The following is a 20,586-nucleotide window of genomic DNA, read 5'->3' as shown; positions in this document are numbered from 1 at the left end:
CTTGTCTCAATTGGTGCCAGTTCACAATAACAGGCGGTTTGGGGATGCTCCTTTTCATTCCTTGAGGCTACTAGAAACATTGGCATTTCTGTGGTGTGGACGGAGGAGTCGCATTAGGAATGTGGCTACTGGCAAGGGGTATGACCTGATGGTGGCACTGAAGGTCATCCTGTTGCTCTATGGAAAGGTGCTTTTCACAACGGATGCAGAACGTGGCACATAGAAGAAGTGTAGGCCTATTTCCCACTCTCTAACATTTCTGTCAGGGCTTTTTACAGGAAGTCCAGGCCCCTCTTTATATCCCATTGCCAGATATTGACTCACTAGAATCGAGTGAGTGATCCGGGATTACTTGCTGACCCGGTTGACAATCCAAACCACAGGCCTGTTTTTCTCATCTTGCTTTTTATCTATTAACAAAATAATTTGTCTTGGACAAGGTTCAAATCTCTGCGTTGAACAAAATGGCCCATATGAGTAAACGTTTCAAGGCCCTAACCGCGCAGACAATAGACAGATGTTGTGGAAGGAAGCCTCTCAAGACTGCTCCACCAAAAGGTTGGACTTTTGCTTCCGCTATCTTTCCTCCTGTCCATTTTGGGCCCCCAGACCTTTCATCCATTTGCGCAGCCTCACCTCCACACTCCGCTCACCCCCAACACTCACCTTTACCAGACCCACTGCCTCTTTCAGCGTCCCTCCAGGCCACTTCTCCATGACTCAGCCTTTTGTGTGTCGTTTTTCTTTAGGGAAGCAGTTTAGAGACTGCAATCAGATGTACCATACTCCATTTACTAAAGAAATACTCATGTTCATGTGAGACTTCCAATTGGGCATATGTAAAATTCATTCATGGCCACAATCTGGATATTTACTAATTGCATTCCTACGTACAGATTTAGGAATACACATACACAAATACTTACTTTCCAAAATGTGCATATTTGCATGAATAATGTGGTCTCAGTTTGCCCAGTGGCAGCACATCCCTTATTTGTCAAGGTGTACAAAATGATTGCATAATCCCACATTCAATTCCATGAATTATTGGTTGGTGTAAGCACCATAACTTAGTTCAGAATACTAGTGCTTTGTTGCCTGACTGAGAAGCTGCACCGATGTCCAGCATTTACACCGGTCATAATATTTGTTTTTGCTCATTCCAAAACAGTGACCATAAATATCATGTTTGTGTAGTTAATCATTAGGAAAAGTCATTTATTGCAATATTCTTTTACAACAACAAATCTTTTATTGGAGAGATGAAGCATTTTTACAACCACAAGTTCCATTTATATGATTTGTGTCCCTTTTTTTTTATCCTATTCCAAAAAGGTTGAGGACAGCTCATCTAGTATCTCTTAAATGCTTGTTGCACACTCTTGTCCAAGCCCATTAATCCGGGTGCCAATATGGGATAGGGAGCATTTAGTGGTATCTGCCGCTGAAGGTTTTGTCACTTCTTTGGCACCTTTTTAACAGCTTGAGGAGCATTGGGCACCAGCACCTGAGCATGAAATAAAATCTGTGTTAAAACAGTTTTATGAAAAACTTTCTTTGGTGTAAACTGATGAATTTGTCAATGTAAAACATATCGACAGGGAAAAAAATATTATATTGTAAACATTACAACTTCTCTCTCACCAAACTCTGATTGCACACCGCCCACTTGCAATGGAGTATCTGAACTCGGAAACCACGGTAAAATGAGTGAAATAGGTATCATCTGACAATAAGTAAAATAGGCAGGTATATAAAGGGCCCTCCTCAAAATGAAATCATAATCAAAGCTACAATCATTTGTGTATTTTTCCAAGAAAAATGGCATGGGAGTAAATCGAAGAAAGATTACTGTGCCGTTCCCTCAGACACTGAGATGCTATAAAACCCAAATAAATGTAGAGCTCTCAGACGCGTCAGCCATGGGAGTTCCCATGCTCCAATACTAAGGTCACTAGAGGTTGTAATTTAACTTGTAAAGCAGCTTTACCGTCTGCTAGATCCATCACAATGTTTTCCAGACCTAAACGATGTCACACAGCTGTTGCCACCACAAGTTAATATTGGGAGTATCCGTCAGCTTCCACTTGGCCCGAATTACTAGATTCTCCACCAGGATGATGGTGGTTATGATTTTGCCTTTAATTGACTGCAGATGGTTGGACTGCACAATCATAAGTCCAAGAAGGACCTCCCCAGGGTTCCACAGGAACACCTCATCTATCACCTCTAAAATGATGTACATCCTGCCAAAAGGGTTTTAGTTTGGGGCCCTCCCACCATATGTCAATCAGGGAACCAGGTTGCCCACAAACTCCCTTCAAATTTCCCAAGAGCCCCAACCTCCTAGCCACGGTCTTTTTTGGGTCATATACCATTGACAGAATAATGTATGTGCAATTTCATTATATTGATTGAACAGCTAGGAGCCATTGGCCCTCTCTCTAGAGTACTGGTCTGATAGAAGTCTCCCCAATCGACTCTTCCAGGCTTTCATGAAAGTCAATTTTACTATTGGAGAGGAATAGAGGAGAAAGAGGGATTTGAGGATATCTGGCCCCTGGTTGAGGAACTTTGACCAATACATTTGTGAAAAGATGTTAGTGGTCAAGTTGCTTCCTTCCTAATTGGCACTTGTATTAGTCAATGGAAATATTGGAGGTGTAATTGTTTAGTCAGGTGGAAATCATGTTTGGAAGTCTGAAAAGATTTAATTTCTCAGTTCACATGTAGGCCTTAGATGTAAAACCATGTATTTGCACGAAGAATGAAAAGCACAGGGTTATAGAATGGGTTAGAGGAAAAGGGAAACAAGTAAGCCTTTAAGAACTCAGTAGAGGGTCCTACACCTCTAACACTGATCTAGTTATTGAATTAAGGTGGAGTGATAATGGACTTGTTTGTTTGGTAAGACAGACAGCTTGCTAAAGAGAAACTTAAGTAACTGCTGAATTTATCTGACCTACAATTCTTTAAAGGAGTCCACGTTGTACCATTCCCTTAGGCTTTGCAACTGGGATGCTTTATAGTATTTGCCCGTATCCGGACATTGAAGGCCCCCCTCTCCATGACTGACATAACTACCTTTTTGGAGATCCCGCTCTTCTCCCTCATATGAAATATAGCATGTCTTTCTGCAGTTTCTGTAGCTCATATTTGGGTGACGGTGTTGGCACTGCCTGGAGAAAAATACACCTGGTGAAGGAGCGTGTTCATTTGGATCCTACCTAACCAGGAGATAGTACGTCTTCTTCACAGCACCAATTATTTGCGAATAATAGTGTACGGTTTGGGAAAGTGACCTTTGTAGATGTCTGAAATATTCATAGAAATATGTATCTCCAGGTAAAATATACATTTTTCTTCAGGCAGGGCGTTCCACAGCTATAGCAAAACATAGAAAGGCGAAGGTGCACCCTTATCTTGGGCCTCATTACGACCCAGGCGGTAAGTTACCACCTGGGTCGTACCTTTACCACCATGGCGTAAACTACGTTTACGCCATGGTGGTTGGCGGACTTACCGCCCCATTCCGAGGTTGGCGGGGCGGTAAGTCCCCAATCCCCATTTACCCTTCCCCATTCCCATTTTTGCCCCATAGGGCATAATGGGAGTGGGGAAGGCGTTAATTACGCCACCGTAAATTACGGTGGCGTAATTAACAACAAGGTCCCTTAGCGCCATGGATTTTAACACCTGCTAAAAGCAGGTGTTAAATCCTCCATGGCGCTAAGGGACCTCGGTATCAGGCGGTAAGGGTCGGCGCTGTTTACGCCGCCGTAAACCCCTTACCGCCTGGGTCCTAATGAGGCCCCTTGTGTCACTTCTCACTTTGAAACACTGAGATACATTATTTACTCTATTGCTAGTATTAGGGATGCTGAGGATCGCAAAGATTAAGGCCCAGTAAATGTTGTCAGCCTATCTAATTGAAGCCTATCTAATTGAAGAGAAGTCTGTTCTCAACGCCAAGAGCTTCCCTGATCACACTAGCACACAAGACTCAGGGAAGAGCTAGGCCGTGCAGATGGTTCTGCGAGAGGATGCAAGCCCCTTTGCAGGGTATGGAAGAGATGTAGAAGGCCAGAAACTCAAGTAGAATGGATGCAGTGAGCAAGAAAACCATTGGAAGGCAAGCATGCAGTGGTTGGTTGGAGAAAAAAGGTCTGATGGGCCTGGGGCCCTGACAAGAGATCATGGGAAATAGAGTGGTCTGCCAGTAAACCAATTCAGAATGTACCCATTTGAAATATAATGAGAATAATACTTATCTAATATCAATAGTGAGAGAACAAGAAAAGAAGATTGTTGTGCTCTTCTGGGACTCCTATGGGGTTGATGAAAAGCTGTTTGTTGAAAGATACTGCTGGGTACTGAGCATCTAACCATGGGTAATTCTGGGAGTGGTTGGTTTGTCTTTTACTTGTTGCTGGTTAATAAACAAAAAAATAGAAATGGAAATGGATAATGGGAAGCCTTTTTGCCATGCAATAAAATTAATGGTTAATTTTTGTATCACTCAATCTTATGGGCAAACATGTGTAATCCAATTGCTTAAAGTTTATGTTGTTATCCAGTGCAACATTGTCATGAGGTTGATGCTGATCTTTCTCCTAAACGGATCACTCACAAGTATATATTTTTCTCTCACTAGCACCAAGCTTGCAGAATCGGAGGTATTCATCAATGGCTCGAATCCACTCCATGACAATAGAAGCCCCAATCACAAAGGTGTGGCATTGTGTGTTTGTGACTCACCATAAACCTAAATAGCAGTGTTTTCTCTGCAGAGTTGTCTTGTGCAATCTGAGTCTCCTGCACATGTTCTATTTTTTTCAGGGCCACCCTCAGTTTCACCCAGTGTGGCATTAAGCGTGCTTATTTAAAGATGTGTCCGTTAATGGAAGTGCTTTAACAATTCTGAGTCATAAGAATATAAATGCAATTGTGCAAATAATACTTATTTTTGACTGTAGAATCTACCACATCTACGTTTCTACATTAACCGCCTATTCATTGCAAGGTATTCTTCAAAGATTTCTGACTGCCTCCAGGCCTGGTATCTTTCCTATTAAAGGTCTAACAATAATGTGGAGAGAAGTTAATGGATCATTCTCTTTCCGTGTCCCAATGGTATCTGTAAAAAGCAACTAGGATTCAGCAGAATTGTAGGCATGGGTGTAGGGATTGATACAGGAGTCTTGTGAGGTATGGAAAAGCCCTAAAAGGTGAAGCAGAGGATACAAAGTTGCCCAAACAAGTGACCTCTGAGGGTTGTACAGAAATAGGCTTAGACAATGCAGAGAATGTAGGAGGGCATTGAACCTGAGGGAGTAGGATTGGTCCTGATTGTGAGATGTGGAAGCTACAGATGGTTATCAGAGCTATATAGTGGGACCTACTATGAGTCGAGCTCGCTGGCGCTCCTACACATGCACTTCCAACCACATGTAAGCCAGGCCCATTAAAAATACACAAGCACTACCCATTTAAAGGGACAAGGGGAAGACAACATTGCTCCTAATGCATCCTTAAGATTATAAGCAGAGTTCTGATATCTCAACAAAGCAAGAAAGCTAATACATCCAAAGCAGGGCCCCACATAGCCAACAGTAAGGCAGCATAGGGGTCATAGTGCAAAACATCCGGAGAGCTGTAGGTTGCAGTCCCCTTGTTTTAAGGTACACAATAGACAGCCACATAAAAATTTACCATAGAGCTAATACATTCTATTTACAGATGGAAAAGCTGAAGAACCAAACGAAAAGTAAAATATATGAACATAAATTAAAACAGCAAAGCACAAATATCAGAAATGTGCCCGTTGGACGAACATAGCCTGCATAATGAAGCCCTTGACTATTGTCACAGATGGCTCAAGGCACTAAGATAGTTTCAGGGTTTTTTATTAAGAATGTAATAGGCCCTAAAGCACCCCTCTCTCTCTCGTCTAATACCCACTGATCCTCTCTAACCCCAGGTGTCCCTTTTCCCCAGATATATACAGCAGACCTCACCCTACTGTTTAAGTTCTAAATAACAGTAAGCTGTAGAGGAAAACCAAAAACAATTGGAGACAGGTGCATTGTTTCATTTATCACAAAAAGGGTGGAGCTGCAAGATGCAGGTAGTTACTTACTTCCATGGGAGACATAACTTTACACATGGCACATAGTTTACCACACACCAAGACAATTTAGAACTAAATACTAAACCCACAGCCAAAAGTGATGAATGCACTGGAACCTAAAGAATCCCTGCACCAGATGCAACCCAGCAAACCATTAATGTTGAAGACAGCACCAGCCTCTGTATTCATTTGTCATTTTATACATTAAAATGTTGGTAGGTATTCAAAGTGAATAGTATCACAGTATACCATCATTTTATTAAATTAGCTGTGTTTAAATTGCAAAATGGGTCTTATTTAGAACATGTTGAACACAAACGAATCATGTCATTGACATAGTATTTCATAGGAATTGCTTACACTGTGTCAATATAGCTGAAGTGAATACGCTTTTCATGCATACACACTTGTATGATGTACTGAATTGCCTTAGGCAATGCTGGATAGCTCTCCAGTGAAATCACATAGTAGCTAATTTCTTCTTTTAGCCCTGCATAGATGTTCTAATGTGGAGGAGGTGTATGTTTCCATGGAGATTTGGATGGGCCCCCTGGAATGAATAAGCTTTGTCTTTTTTAATCATAAAGACTGATTAGGCTAAGAGAACAAAAGGCCTTGTGGAATGTCCCTCCGAGTTAATGAGCAGCCTCCACCTTTGTGAAATTATCTCTGGTGAAGATATTTCTAATAAATGGAAGTTAAGATGCCTGTAGAGGCTAAATTATGATGTACTGACCTGGTAAGTATCAGGCGTGTTCTCCTATTGCTGAACTTCAAAGAACACATTACTACATTACCTCTGGACCACGTCTCCTCATCTATGATGCCATAGCAAGTAAGAACAGATGTCCCAAAAAGAAGGTAGCCTTAGAGCCGCTGCATCTCTCAACTACAACTCCCCACAGAAATATTGATAACTATGGAGGGGATTAGATCTCACCAAACCTTACGCGTGAGCAAGCCACCCAAGACAGGTCGACTGTTAAGTCGTCCCTTCTTAACACCAACTTGCTGAACTAACATGCTATCAATATTCATGACTACATACAGGAAAATACCCTAGATGTCATGTGTGTAACTGAAACCTTAGATTCTCAAGTGGCGCAAATTTAAGTCTAGCTATCCGTCCTGGGTTTAGTTTTTTTTCGTAAAAATCACCAACAAGGAACAAGGGGAGGAGTGTCTCTCCTGGATAAGTCCGACCGGCACCTATTTGAGGTCCCCATCGGTTGCCCAGGATTTGAGATCATCCATTTTAAATGTATCCCTAATGTTCATTTCTGCATCAATTTCATTCTGGTATATCGACATCCAGTCAAGATGTCAGAGTTTAATGAAGACCTACTCCATATACTGGCTCCTCTTAATAAACCTAATAGTGCCACTATACTGTTAGGCGACCTGAACAGATGGCTAGCCAATTCGGAAGACAAGGATGCTAAAGAATTGGCAAGACATCTGAAAAATCTAAACGTTAACATCCTTAACACAGAACCCACACACGTAGGGGGAAACATCCTGGATTGGGTTGCGATTAGGAATGTCCACATGAACATTACCAAGACTAGACCCTGTACTTGTTCTGATCACTGCTTCATAGAAGGTCTTGTGCACTACCCGATTAATCCCAGAAAGACCCACAACTTACCTAAAACAGCCACCAACAGAGACCTGAAAAATATTGATCCAGACGATTTGCTTCAATGTCTAACACGGGTAATGGAAATTACCTCGGATTTAGACCCCCAGAAGTGTTAGCAAAGATATACAATAATCAATTAACCGACCCTCTGGATAAAGTTGCCCTGCTGAAAACCAAGCTAGTCAGGGACAAAAATTGACAGTAAGTATGGTTCACAAACGACTTGGTAACCCAACCCACTGTCAGGGAGGAATTCTGCCCTCTAACGTCATTCTAAGTAACCCTAATATATTTGTGCCCTTCTTGGTTCACTTTGTGAACTCTTCCTTTCACCACGGCTTGGTCCCAGATTCAATCAAACAGATAACAATCAGGCATTTGTTAAAAAAAAAAAAAACCTTAACTCAAAGGATCCAAACAATCTACACCCTATAACAAACTCACTATTTCTCCTGAAGGTTGTTGACAAAGTGACATCTGTCCAATTTCAATAGCACTTTGGAAAAATTTGATATCCTGCACCCTATGCAATCGGGTTTTAGCCCTCAGCATGGCACAGAAAGTACCCTATTAGATCGGCAGTCGCATATGCTTGACTATTTGGAAAAAGGCAAAGCTAGCCTCCTAGTACTTTAAGAGTTGTTAGCCGATCATGGTCACCTATTGTACGCTCTGATCACGACTGAGAAATGCTCTAAAGAGGCCATAGATTTGATTCACTCCTTCTTGAGTTCCACAGGGAGCACGCTTATCACCAGCTCTTTTCAAGCTTTATATGAAACCGTTCTATGACTTATTAACTAGCCTGGGAGTGTATTTCGGCAATTATGCTGATGACACCCAGCTCGTGATTGGGCTGTGTGGAGATCACAAGAGCAACTCAGCCAGGGTCAACTCCATCTATGGCTCAATAGAAGAGTGGATGTGCAGGAACTGGATGTGCCTTAATCCCTCAAAGACGGAGCTCATGATCTTGGGTTCTACGCAGGCGAGAGCAAAACTAAGCCCTAAATATAAATCCATACTTCTGGATGGGAACTGCATAGACATTCTCAAAAAGGTTAAAACATTGGGCGTTTACATTGAGGCCTCCCTCAGTTCCAAGGGGCACGTTGCTGGAGTTGTCAGCAACTCACACTATCATCTTAGAGCACTGGGATATGCCAAACCATTTCTATCGCAAATAAATTGTGAAGTCTTGATCCGAGCCATCATTCTGCCCCTGCTGGACTACTGTAATACTCCCCTCTTAGAAGCCATAAACAATGCAATACCAAGCGCCAGATGATTCAAAATGAAGCAGTCCAGATTATTTTTGATATTCCGGAGAGGGAACCCATTTCAAGGGCCAGATGGAAATTACATTGGCTGCCAGTGTCAGCCAGATCAAATTTCAGGGCTCTCTCTGTTGCACATCAATGCCTGCTTGGGAAAGCTCCCAGTTACCTTAGGAATCGCATATCACCCTACATACCCTCCAGGTATCTACGATCAGACACCCAAGGACAACTTGTTGTACCACGTGCTAACAAGGCCAAAGGATGGGGCACTCTTTTTACGTCCTCATCCTCAAGCATAGAATACACTACCTCTGATGCTGCACCTTGAGAAATGCCATTTGGTGTTTAAGAAACAACTGAAGACCTGGCTGTTCTAATAATCACTATTCCCAAGCCGGACCTACCCATTTGTCCTGTCTCTTCCTTTTAATCCTTTCTTGTCTGCTAGTTTATGTTTGACTGCGCCCTGATGCTTGCAGGCTTTGGCGCTATATAAATAATAAATAATATACATATATATATGTAAATCCACAACCAAATCACGTTGAAAGATGCCATACAGAAAGATGTGTTATGATCATGATGCATTAGGCTATCACAGGAAAATTAATTGCCTATGTTGCTTTAATAATTCTTAAAATTATTAATATTAATTGCTTAATGTAAAAATATGCTATACATTCATGCCGCATACCCAGACAGCCATTCAGGCTGGGGATCCCAGAAATCTATATTTCATCGAGGTGGCATGATGCTGCAATGAAATATAGAATAAAAAGGATTTTGCATTCAAAAGTATTAAGAGCAAATTTAGCTCCCACCTTTTTTCTTTTCACATTTATAGAAATTATGATCAAACAGTGAAGATTGGGTGTGTGTATTATACATGAGTGTTTAACTATGAAGAAAGCCAATGGAAAGATTTGACGAATCAAAAAGGGTGCAATAAGCGTGGGAGAAAGAGAGGAGCTAGACGTGCCGATTACCTTAGAGGAGTTACAAGAAGTGGTGAGACAGCTACCGACTACTAAGACCCCGGGGGCGGACGGGTTTCCAAGTGAGTTTTATAAAGTGTACAAAGCAGAGGTGCTCCCCCCAATGTTGACTATGTTAAATGAAGCGTTTCAGACGGGATGGCTGCCAGAGTCACTTAGAGAAGCGATCATAATACCGCTTCCCAAGCCTAACAAACCTGGGCATTGCTGTGGCTCTTATAGACCATTGTCAATGCTGAACCAGGACAGCAAGATATTGACGGCTGTCTTGGCAAATAGATTGCGAAGAGTCATTGACAAACTAATACACCCGATCAGATGGGCTATGTCCCGAACAGGAACATAACTCATAATCATAGACATCTCCATCTGGTTATTGAATGGGGGAGCAGGAATGAGGGTGAAATGGCAATTGTGTCCTTGGACGCTGTGAAGGCCTTTGATTCTGTTAAATGGCCATGGCTGCTGGCGGCCTTGGCGGGTTATGGTATGGGCCTGGATACATAAAATGGGCAAAGATGCTATATAGCGAACCGTTGGCCAGGGTCAAAACGGGAGCAGTGATATCTGAAAGGTGGCAACTAGGCAGAGGCACCAGACAAGGGTGCCTATGGTCCCCTATGTTGTACATAATAGCTTTGGAGCCCTTGGCGATATACCTCAGACAACAGTATGAACCTATAGTCATTGAGGTGGGAGGGGAGCAACACCTGATTTCACTGTATGCAGATGATTTGCTGCTGTACCTAAGACACCCAGAGGAGAATCTCCAGTACATCCTTGAGGTGATGGAGAGGTATGTAGGACTGTCTGGCATAGCGGTGAATCCTCAGAAATCTATCATCTTCCCGCTGGGTAACTATCAGAGAATCCCTGTTGGACGGTTCCCGGTGTTGCAGACTCCTTGGGCTGTTGATACTTTTCGGTATCTTGGGATAGATGTTTACCATACGGTGGAAAAAGAACATAGGTACAATACCGAGGAAGCCATAGAAAAAATCGAGAAGAGTATGAAATTCTGGGGGAAGCTGCCTCTAGCAATGATGGGACGAGGGGCAATGCTCAAGATGGTGGTCTTACCTAGACTCCTGCATTATTTTGGGAACATTCCTTACCTGATACCTAAAAAGGTTTTCACTAGACTGAATAGCATGTGCAGAGATTTCCTGTGGCATGGCACCAGGAATAGGGTGGCACTGTGGAAGCTGCAGAACTTTTACGAAAAAGGTGGAATAAAACTGCCTAATTATGAGGTCTATTATGTAGCGAGCCAATTGCAATATCTCGCCAAGTGGCTCTCAGATGAATCGACCCCTGAATCAAGACTGTTTAGACAAGATTGTGCCCCATTTTATTTAAAAGAGATGGTCTGGCTGCCCAAAACAGAAATGAAAGGGCGCCCTAAGATGATGATGCTTGGATGGAAGATGTAGCGCCGGGCGTGCCAGATGATGGAAAACCCAGTCCCATGCTCCCCGCAGATACCATTGGTTGCATTGACAGGAGGTGATGAGCAGTTACGGATGACAATTAGGAACCACTGGGAATCGGTGGGGTTGGTAACGGGAGATGTCTGGCGAGAGGGGACTATCATACATTTTGAAGAGTTGGGAGAGGAGGTGGGGTTACACGTGGGCCAGTATATCACATATCATAGAATGGTGCAGAGAATTAAGAAACGTGGCCTGAAACAATACTAGTACTAGTATGTAATACTACATAGACACGATATATGATATAGCAGAAGGAGGGTAAGAGATCTCTAGATTGTATGAAATGATGATGTCTAAGGTTGGGAAAGACTTAATGCAATTGAGGCTAGACTGGGAGGCAGAAGTAGGAGTCCCGATAGAGGATGGGATGTGGGAACGTGCCCTGGGGTACCACAAGAAGGTATCCAGAAACGCAAGATTAAAACAGATACAGTTGTCACACACAGGGCATACATGACACCCCTGAGGATATCAAGGTTTGAAAATGCAGGGCGACAAACATGTCCCAAATGTGACGAGGAACAGGCTGACATGGTGCACATGTTCTGGTCATGCCCGGTGATTGAGCGCTTCTTGGGTGAAGTGGCGCTGAAACTTGCGGAAAAGGGGGTTACTATTGTCATAGATTCAGCCTGGGCCTGCTTGCTGGGGGGTTCCCCAGATCGCGGAAGCTTAAGCATGTCAATAAACTTAAAAATCTAGCATATGTGCTAGCAAAAAGGAGGATTGCCATGGGATGGAAGACCTGTCATAGGCCGCGGGTGGAGGTGTGGTGGAAAGAATTGAAGAAGTGGGCGGAGGCGGACACCACGGTGTGGCAAGAGGCAAGTAACATAGGGGAAGAGGAAGAGGTGGGAACCCCGGTAGCATGGAGATTGTTGATAGCGGAATTATTCGGAGCGATACAAGATCGGACAGAATCTGCGGAAAACGAAACCCTGCCACGTGTGGCGGATACAGAGTGATCGGAATGAATGGCTTGCAAGGGGGGGTGGGATAAGGGGAGCAGTGACCGAATTATGTGATGAACAATGTGGAAATTGTACTGTGGATATTTGCACTGCGAGTTTGGTTTGTATTGGTTTTTATTTGTTTGAACCTAATAAAACTGTTTAAAAAAAATAAATAAATAAGTGTTGGCAATAGTACCTATTATAAAAGAAGAAACACATAGGGAATAGGCATTGGGATCTGACTATGGAATCAAAAGCGGCACATGAGAGATATAGCCTGCTCCAAAAGGATGAGTGCTGAGTCTAGCCATTACTTGGAGAATTGCAACCTACAAAAGAACAATATTACCTGGAGCAGACCTCCTCTTCAAGAGGGAGCAGAGGCTAACTGGGAGTTCTTGGGAAATTGGAGGGGACATTCTTAAAGAGTTTTCCAAAGTGAGTATATAAATTCGCCAAATGCACTTAGAAAAGTCTCCTAGAATCTTTGCCCTGCTAAGTCACTGGAGTAGGAGGGAATGGGGAGGTAATTTCCACTAGTGGGCCTTCATTCCAAATGGAATATTTTGATAGTTTTGTGTGAAATGCAACAGCACATTCTCACTATATTTAAAGCCAAGTGAGATGTGACTTCTTTTAGAAAACAGAATTGTTCAATGCACAGAGCTCAGGGGGTTAAAAAATTGATACATCAGAATGAGAATAAGGTATTGTAGTTTGTAAGTGTGGGTTATATCCTACTTTCATTGTACTCAAGCAGAGGTAGATTACATTTACAAAACAAAAAGGCTTTTTCTGTGCTCTATGCGCTATGTGTAGCAAAAATAGGGCAGAATTTTGAAAAGGATAGCTAAAATAAACGGAGTCCTACAGTAGTCACAGGCACAGTCTAACACTTTGTACTGTTTATTGGTGGTCATACTTCGTAGTCTAAATACAGATTGGTTTGATCATTTGCAATCTGTGAAAGCCATAGAAATCAAATGATTCCAATATAAATACATCCTCCCCTCTCTTAACCTTGGCCAGTATCGCAAGGGATATGCACCTGTGGGATCCGATTTGCAAAGTGAATTGAGAAAGGTACTCATCCTTGCATTCAGAAATCCTAAAATGTTCCTATATTGGGTGGGTGAACCAAAATCCTGTACGTTCTAAATTGATGCCACTATTTTTCCAACCCAAACCTGCAGATTTAGATGAAACTCATTATAGTCAACATTTAAATGATATGCACATATTAGCAATCCACAGCCCTACGTTCACACTGGGACTAATTGGTGGAAATATTTGTACATAAACAACATTTTTCTACCAACTTGTCTCTAATACAAATACTTTTTTGATAGTTTTATTCTGCTATTCAGCAACAGAACGTAATTCTGGAGAACCGTTATTTGAAGAGAGCTTTAATATAATTATCCATAGGTGACATTGGTCATCATAGAATTGAGAAGCTTCTTAGAAGTGACCTGGTATTATTTATGTGAGTGCATATGTGGGATACCTCACCATGAGATTGTCACAGACAAGACATTTCTCATTGTACAAAGAAATCATCATATTTTATATACCTTACTGTGGTGACTTCCTGTGCATAAAGTAAGGGGACTATTGATTTATTTTGTTTCAATAAATGTGAGCTTTGATCACAAATAGCCTGTTTGTTGTCCCAGAATTATGGGGTGGGACTCTATAGTAGGGGCAATAGATTAGCGACTGCTACTTATTTAAAAGAACGGCAATGGCAAATATATCTCACCAATACGTGATGAGCTAAAGGCAGATGGCCTTCTCTGAGTTCCCTCAGGGACTTCCTAACTGCCGCACCTCTATCCAAGGAATAGTCATCTAAAAGGGATATTGGATTGTGCCTTACAGAAAATCTTCCCAATATGTTTTTTCTTCTCCGACGCCTTTCCACTCCTTTACCTAGCACTTCCTGGTGTTCTCTAACTACTCTCCTCTTCCCAACTCCACTCTCTTTCACTCCTTCTGCTCCCTGGGTCTTCCTCCTCTGATGTCTCTCACTTCTCGTAAACCTCACATCCATCCTTTGATGTTATTGCATCCTCCCTAATACTACTTCTCCCTTCTACACATGATTACTCCCTCCTACACACTGCTACTACCTTCTACACATTACTACTCCCTTAGCCACACTACTACTCTCTCCTTCACACTATTACTCCCTCCTCTGCACTACTAAACCCTCCTATACACTACTATGCCCTCTTGCACACTACTGTACTTCCTGCACACTAAAACTCTAACTCCACTCACCTTTCTACTAAAGCACCCTTCTTTCGCTCACACAAACCCATCACATACACTCCCTATAATTCTCTTCGAGCCATATTTGTTACTCTCTCGTGCACACTAACAACACAGTACCTCCACCCTCCGCTGCTCTTCTTTTCTCCTGTTGGTATATTGGTCTTCACCTCCTCCTTCTGTGGCCTCACCCAAACAACCCACAACGTGCTGCTTCCAGTTCCTCACAAAACGCTCCTACTGCTCCTGCCATTAGTTTACTTTACTTACCCTGTCCAATCTGGCCCTGTCCCCCACCACCCGGGAGGTGACACAATCAGAAAAACTATTAAGTAGCCAGCTAAACCCTGCCCCTTTTCTCTGTATGGGCCAAGGGACAATGATAGCTGCCCAACGTGTTAATAGTCTATGTTCCTGTTACAGGGCTTTGCTTTGAGCTCTCCTATGGTATTTCAGTTTGTTGGAGGTCAGAGCCCTGTTTCATCCCTGGTAGTCTAGGGAGTGAAGCACCAGTTTCGGTGGGTTACTGCCGGCGCTGGAGAGCATTGTGCAGCTTCTTTGACAGTCTGGTAGTTGCTGACATGCTGTATCCTCTTTCCACGCTGGGTCTCTGCCTGCGGCAGTGGAATCCTTGCAGCACCGAATGCTGGCTCGTTTCTTTGACTTATTCGGGTCCTGACAACAGGATTCAGACAGCACGTGGCACTAGAGGGCAGTTCCCTCATGGGTGCTGTTTGTCTTGGCTCAGATCATATAGGTTGACTCTAAAAATCAGAAAAGGTCTGGTTGGCATCTTGTTAATAAGGCATGGTGTGAGACAAAGAGGTACTGCATAATAGCATGCTGGCACAATTAGGGGGATGGTGGGGATGGGAACTGGGACCCTCTCAACTGCTACCGTCAGGCTCCAGTGGAAGGACTTGCTCTTGACTTTTCCCTGGTAGGTCTCCGACTTCCGGCTGAGAAGGGTTCCTATCCTCTCTTGACAAGGTCAGGGTGCTGGCCTTGCCACGCTATTCATTTGAGAATTCCGTCTATCAAAGTGACTGGTAAATCTGGGAGTGTTATGGCAAAGAATTGGAAGGATCTCTGTGGTAAAGCCAGTGAAATGTTTAGTTCTACCATGGCGCATACTGTGATGAGGTTACGCAAGAGTGACCCTCCATCCACTGTGGATACCAGTGAGACTGTTCTAATAGAGCATTCATCCATGAACAGCTTTTTTCTGAAGGCGAGCTTGCAAATCAGAGCAAACCATCCCAAGTCCACATTTGTCACAAGGTGCATTAAATGCATCTCTGCGCCCATGAATGATATAGTGAAACATATCACTGTGTAGAGGATAAATCAACACAGAGGCCCACACCAGACAGATGAAGAAGTTATGGCCAATTTGTTCAGGTGTTGTAGGATTGCTCTGATGCATGCCGTACAATGGTATAACGGCAGAACCGGTAGACAGATTTTTATTTATTTAGATTTGTAAAGCGCACTGCAGCCCGCGGGCATCGAGGCGCTATAAAGTGAGCATAGGAAGGCTTGATTCAGGGTTACATAGAATGCTGTCCAAGAAGTTTGCTTATAGGCCAGTACAAGTTACAGGTAATGACAGTTGATACAGTAGGGTTACATTACTGGTGGCACACGAGATAGATATACACAGTAGAACACGCACAGAGTAAAACTACAGTTATTAAACAAAAAGCCTAGTTTTGATGACCTTGCGAAAGGCCTCATGAGAGTCGATGGTCCTAATGTGCGGGGGAGGGCGTTCCAGTGGGTGGCAGCCAAGGTAGGGAAGCTACTGCTGTCAGCTCAAGTTTTACAGGATTTGGGGATAGTTATCCTGTTGAGGTAGGGGGTCCTGGTTGGTCTGGAACCGAGGGGTTTGGAGATTCTTTGCGCCAGGTAAGGGGGTGCTAAGTCGTGCAGACACTTCTAGGGCAGGGCAAGGGTTTTAAAAATGATCCTTTCTTTGACTGGTAGCCAGTGGACGTGTCTCCTAAGTCCGGAGATGTGATCCCTGCGTGAGAGCCCTGTGGCAGTCCTAAGGGCATTGTTTTGGGTGATTTGGAGTTTGGCCCGATTTTTTTCCGCGGTTCCTAGGAGGAGGGCATTACAGTAGTCCAGTCTGGATCCAATTATTGCCCTGACTACGGTGAGACAGTTCTCTCTGGAGAGAAAAGGTCTAACTGAATTGATAAGTTTAGCGTGGTATGCCGATGCCGACGTGATGGCATTTACCTGCCTGTTCATGGACAGGTTGGGTTCAAGATACACACCTAAGGTTTTAATGGCTTGCGCGACCATGATAGGGATGTTATCGATGGTGAAGGAGCAGTATTGTTTATCCAGCTTGCCCAAGGTGGATGGGGATCCAATCAGTAGATGTTTGGTTTTCTCACTGTTGAGGCAAAACCAGTTTTCTGCCATCCATGATTGGATATAGAGTACACGGAGTTGAGGGTGTTCAGGTCTGTCAAGAAATCACCCGAGAGGGGGATGAGCACTTGGGTGTCATCAGCATAATTTGTGTATGAGATGCCTGAGGTGTCCAAGATTTTAAACGGGGCCTCGTAAAGAGGTTGTAGAGGGTGGGAGCAATGCAAGAGCCCTGTGGGACCCCGCATTTCATGATGCTGGGAGTAACGCAGGATGATTCAGAGAAGACCTTCATCGCTCTATCCTGTAGGAACGAGGTTATCCAGTTGCAGGTCTATGGGGAGAATTTAGCTGCGGTGGATAGGTGATGGCAGAGAGCCTTGTGGTCTACCAGATCAAAAGCGGCTGAAAGGTCAGGGAGGAAAAGGAGCGCAGGTTTGCCTGCGTCTCTGAAGTCATCCATCTGATTTTTAAGGTCAAGGAGGGCCGTTTCGGTGACATGCTGAGCAGGAGTCCTCTTTGCAGTTGGACAGTTTAATGGAGCTGAGCAGGGCAGTGACTTCGGGCACAGTCATGTCCTTGAATTCAAATAAAGGCGTTTGACGTGAGTCAGTAGCAGGTGACGGGAGGTTATGGCTATTGGTGATGATTTTGTTCAGTGCTTGTTGACGTGCAAGGATTTTGGAGTGCAAGGTGTCGAGCTTGTCGAGCATGGCACCTTGAATTGTATTGCACAAAGCCTCATCCTTTAAGAGGGTGGCGAGGGGGGCGGCAAGGGTCTCCAGCTCTCTGAAGATGCTGAAAATGTCTTTGGTCCCTGATTTAGCATTAGCTATTCTTGTGTTAAGGGACAAGGCTTTGGCCTTGGTGATAGCGATTTTGTAGTCTTTAGACAGGGCCTTGAAGGTGGCTTTGGTGGTCTCGTTAGGGTTGTTATTCAACGTGGTGTTGCCCTTTTTATGGATCATATTTGTGGGAGCTCCTGGGAGAACCAGGCATTGGCATGCTTCACTGTTTTTGCTTTTTTTAGAGTGAATGGAGCAACAGTGTCGGCAGCTTTGGTGACAATGCTTTTGAAGGCTTTAGTGAGTTCCTCTGGGTCGTTGGAGAAAGGGGGCAGTAGTTCAGGCACCACGAGGTGCTGGGAGAGATTCTCCATGCTAAGCTGTCGAGCGCTTCTCGAGAACGCCTTAGGGAGCGGGATGGTGGGTCTGGACGGGCCTTTGGCTGTGACAATATTGAATCTTGAGATAGGGTGGGGAATAATCACATCTGCCTCTTTAAATATTCTGCTTTTAGTTGAGGGTGTTTTAGTGATGGTAACTGCCATTATCGTAGAGAACCACGAGCAGCTATTTGACATGGTCTCAAAATGCTGTTCCATTGAATATCTCTTTGAACAGGATAATAGCAGAAAGGTGCTTAAATATTTAAATGATCGCCCTTGCTCAATAGGGGACAAGTTATACCAGTGATGATAACACCTCACTCAGCCATGTTCATTCTCTCATATACCTATTTGTTTCTCGTTTTAACAGACTTTTCTGGCAACTGGGTATGTTAGAAAAGCTGTACACCAACAACATCTAGGTTTCTCTCATTTGGATAATTGGGACTATTAGAGGAAACCTTTTCAATTTGTCCTTTTCCCTTCTACAGTCCACTTTGATCCTAACAAATTAACAATGAGCTGAGATTGTGGGCTCTCCCTTGTTGAGTTGCGTAACAGAATTTCTGAGTGGAGTAACTCAGTCTTTTGGTATACCCTGACCACAGAAATGTACACTGTATCATACAATTAATAAGGTGTATTCATTCTTAATGTTTCTTGTACATGAGCTATATGTCATGCGTAGCTTTTCGAATGTTTTCTTTTGGATAACATAGCTATAGAAGTGTTGTGCCGGTCAGATAGCACTGCGAGCTGAGCGCTCGTTCTGATATCTGTACGCAGCCTGCTGATGCAGGTTCGAATCCTGGCACGGCCAACTCAGCCTTTCATCCTTCCAAGGTCGATAAATTGAGTACCACAGTGTGGGATGATAATATCAACTGTTATTTCAGCGCTTAGACCTGCGGGTTTGTAGCGCTATATAAAACCAGATATTATTATTGGAATAGTATATATGTGAATTTTCACACATTTATATGGAACTGATGAGCTATTTTTTATGTGCTACTATGTTCTGCATATTGACTACAATTCATTCTGTGCAGGTCATTAACATAATAAATGCTGCCCAGGAAAGTAGCCCAGTCACAGTAGCAGAGGCCTTGGACAGAGTACTGGAAATCTTGCGGACGACAGAGCTATACTCTCCTCAGCTGGGTACCAAAGATGAGGATCCTCACACTAGTGATCTTGTTGGAGGTCTGATGACGGTGAGTGACAGGACTGTATTCAGTATATTAAATGATTACAGCCACAAACATTGTTTAACCTTCCAAAATATTACTCGTTCTAGGAATTTTCCTATGCAAGTTTACAATCGTATTTGTTTTGCAAGATCGTGTACTATATATTTCAGTTTTATATCATGAAATTCAATAGAATTGCATAGTCGGTGAGTCCCCAGATAGAGTGATTGAGACAGAGTGGAATTTCTGAAAGAGATCTGCGACAGGGGGTTTATAGTGATAATACCGAATCAAAAAATCTCGAAAACAAAAATCTCGAATACAAAAGGCCGAAAAAAAAAAATCGAATTTTTTTTTTCAATGTGTTTTTTTCCAAAATGGGGGGTTCCCCCTCCAACCCCCCTTTTTTCATTTTTTTTTATTTTACCCCTTTTTTTTACTTACCTGACCCCAAAAACATATATAAATAAATAAATAAAAAATTCGATATTTTTTTTTTCGAGATTTTTGTTTCGGGCTTTTTGTCATTCGAGATTTTGTTTTCGAGATTTTGACTGACCACCGCGACAGGGAGGTGGGGTAAAATGGTTGGACAGGAAAGACTAGAGTACAGCCCTGGAGATCCTTCAGTAAAAGTGAGTTACCACCACTCATATGGGTCTCGGGAGAGTGTGACGGTAAACCACTCACTTAACAACCTCAGAGGCTCTTGAGGCTGCGTTGCCCTTGGAGGCCCATTTGGCCCCTGCCTGATCTTGAAGTGGAACTAAGCGCGCCAATAATTGATTTGACCAAGTTCCTCTTACACTTGTAGGTGTGGTGGAAAGATCTTTTGGGGGCCCCGCTCTGTAGCAGAGGGGCCCAGACCAACTCCCAAACAGTCATGGGAGGCTTTTGCTTCCACTAAATGCCTGTGCTTCCACCGTACACTGCATGAAAAGGGCCAGAGTAGCAGCCCCCTCTGCTTACAAGCAGCACACACACTTTTTTTAAATTACATTACTAGCCATAATGGGTCAAGTCCACTGGGATGAGCAGGGGGATGATATCAAACAGTCATTTAGCTCCAACATAGCTCA

General features: G+C 43.3%; 1 protein-coding gene across 2 annotated transcripts in view; it reads left to right on the top strand.

Annotated features, from left to right (window-relative positions):
* PDE8B (phosphodiesterase 8B) overlaps positions 1-20,586 on the top strand; it is a 1,197,077-nt gene that overhangs the window by 866,858 nt on the left and 309,633 nt on the right. For both annotated transcript variants that reach the window (XM_069627430.1, XM_069627431.1), the window contains 2 exons: positions 4,655-4,731; positions 19,367-19,531. In XM_069627430.1, the coding sequence (XP_069483531.1) occupies positions 4,655-4,731; positions 19,367-19,531 (242 nt within the window). The remainder of the gene's footprint in view (positions 1-4,654; positions 4,732-19,366; positions 19,532-20,586) is intronic.

Source organism: Ambystoma mexicanum, chromosome 6p (assembly GCF_040938575.1).
Source record: "Ambystoma mexicanum isolate Mex_15411 chromosome 6p, UKY_AmexF1_1, whole genome shotgun sequence".
Taxonomy (NCBI): domain Eukaryota; kingdom Metazoa; phylum Chordata; class Amphibia; order Caudata; family Ambystomatidae; genus Ambystoma; species Ambystoma mexicanum.
Note: the sequence above shows the minus strand (reverse complement) of the source record. Positions and strands in the feature narration are given on the sequence as shown.